Source organism: Octopus bimaculoides, chromosome 25 (genome assembly GCF_001194135.2).
Source record: "Octopus bimaculoides isolate UCB-OBI-ISO-001 chromosome 25, ASM119413v2, whole genome shotgun sequence".
Taxonomy (NCBI): domain Eukaryota; kingdom Metazoa; phylum Mollusca; class Cephalopoda; order Octopoda; family Octopodidae; genus Octopus; species Octopus bimaculoides.
The window spans coordinates 29,119,284-29,120,259 of NC_069005.1; the positions used below are offsets into that span (position 1 = coordinate 29,119,284).

Genomic DNA, 976 nt, shown 5'->3' on the forward strand with positions numbered 1-976 from the left:
CGTTCAGTAATAATTTATTAATTATCTAACATGTCTGTCTTCTCTCTCTCTCTCTTTCTCTCTGTCTTTTCTACAGTGTTAACAATGCCAAATTCACAGTTTACCACCATAGAGGAAGACCCAAGCGACATACGCCGGGTACAAAAGAAAATCGATGTGTTTATCAGCTACAGAAGATCAAATGGTTCACAACTCGCAAGGTAGATAGATCAATCAGACTGGGTTATTGCTTGATGCATACTAGATGTTTGTGTGCATGTACACGTGTGCGTGTGAATTTAAGATGTGGTGGTGCAGAGTGAAAAATAAAAAACAAAAAGAAAATCTGATGGGGGTGGGGGGACTATTAACTCTTTTATCTCCATGTTTTTGTTGTGATACACCTTTGTTTTAATATCATGTGTTAAGTTAAGACTGTGCCAGGGTGAGTATACCCTGCCATTTCACCACTATCTCTCACTTTCTCTTTCTTGCACTTTTGCTATTTCCCAATCTCTCTCTCTCTCTTTCTCTCTCTCTCTCTCATTCTCTCTCTCTCTTTCTCTCTCTCTCTCATTCTCTCTCTCTCTCTCTCTGACTGGGTAACCATGTACCTCCTCTATAGCAAAACTCCTGTCTCTGTTTCTCTGTCACACTCTAACCTTTCATCATCTGACACCGGATCACCTGCTCAGATGACCCCTGCCCCCTCTCAAATTCCCTTGTCTTGCAAGTTACTTGGTGGCCCTGCTGGTGTCGGTGCCAGGTAGAAAGCATCCAGTCCACACTGTAAAGTGGTTGGCATTTGGAAGGGCATCCAGCTGTAAAAACCATGCCCAAACCAACCTCGCCTGTGCTGGTGCCACGTAAAAAGTGCTCAGCCCACTCTGCAAAGAAGTTGGTGTTAAGAAGGGCATCCAGCTGTAAAACCCCTACCAAAACAGACACAATGACCTGAGGTCGGCTTCTACCTGGCCGGCTCCTGTCAAACCATCCA

General features: G+C 44.3%; 1 protein-coding gene across 1 annotated transcript in view; it reads left to right on the forward strand.

Annotated features, from left to right (window-relative positions):
• The window catches only part of LOC106883896 (NAD(+) hydrolase sarm1), a 125,880-nt gene that overhangs the window by 119,640 nt on the left and 5,264 nt on the right, over positions 1-976 (forward strand). Inside the window, exon 7 of the mRNA XM_052976646.1 lies at positions 77-200. Coding sequence (XP_052832606.1) covers positions 77-200 — 124 coding nt within the window. The remainder of the gene's footprint in view (positions 1-76; positions 201-976) is intronic.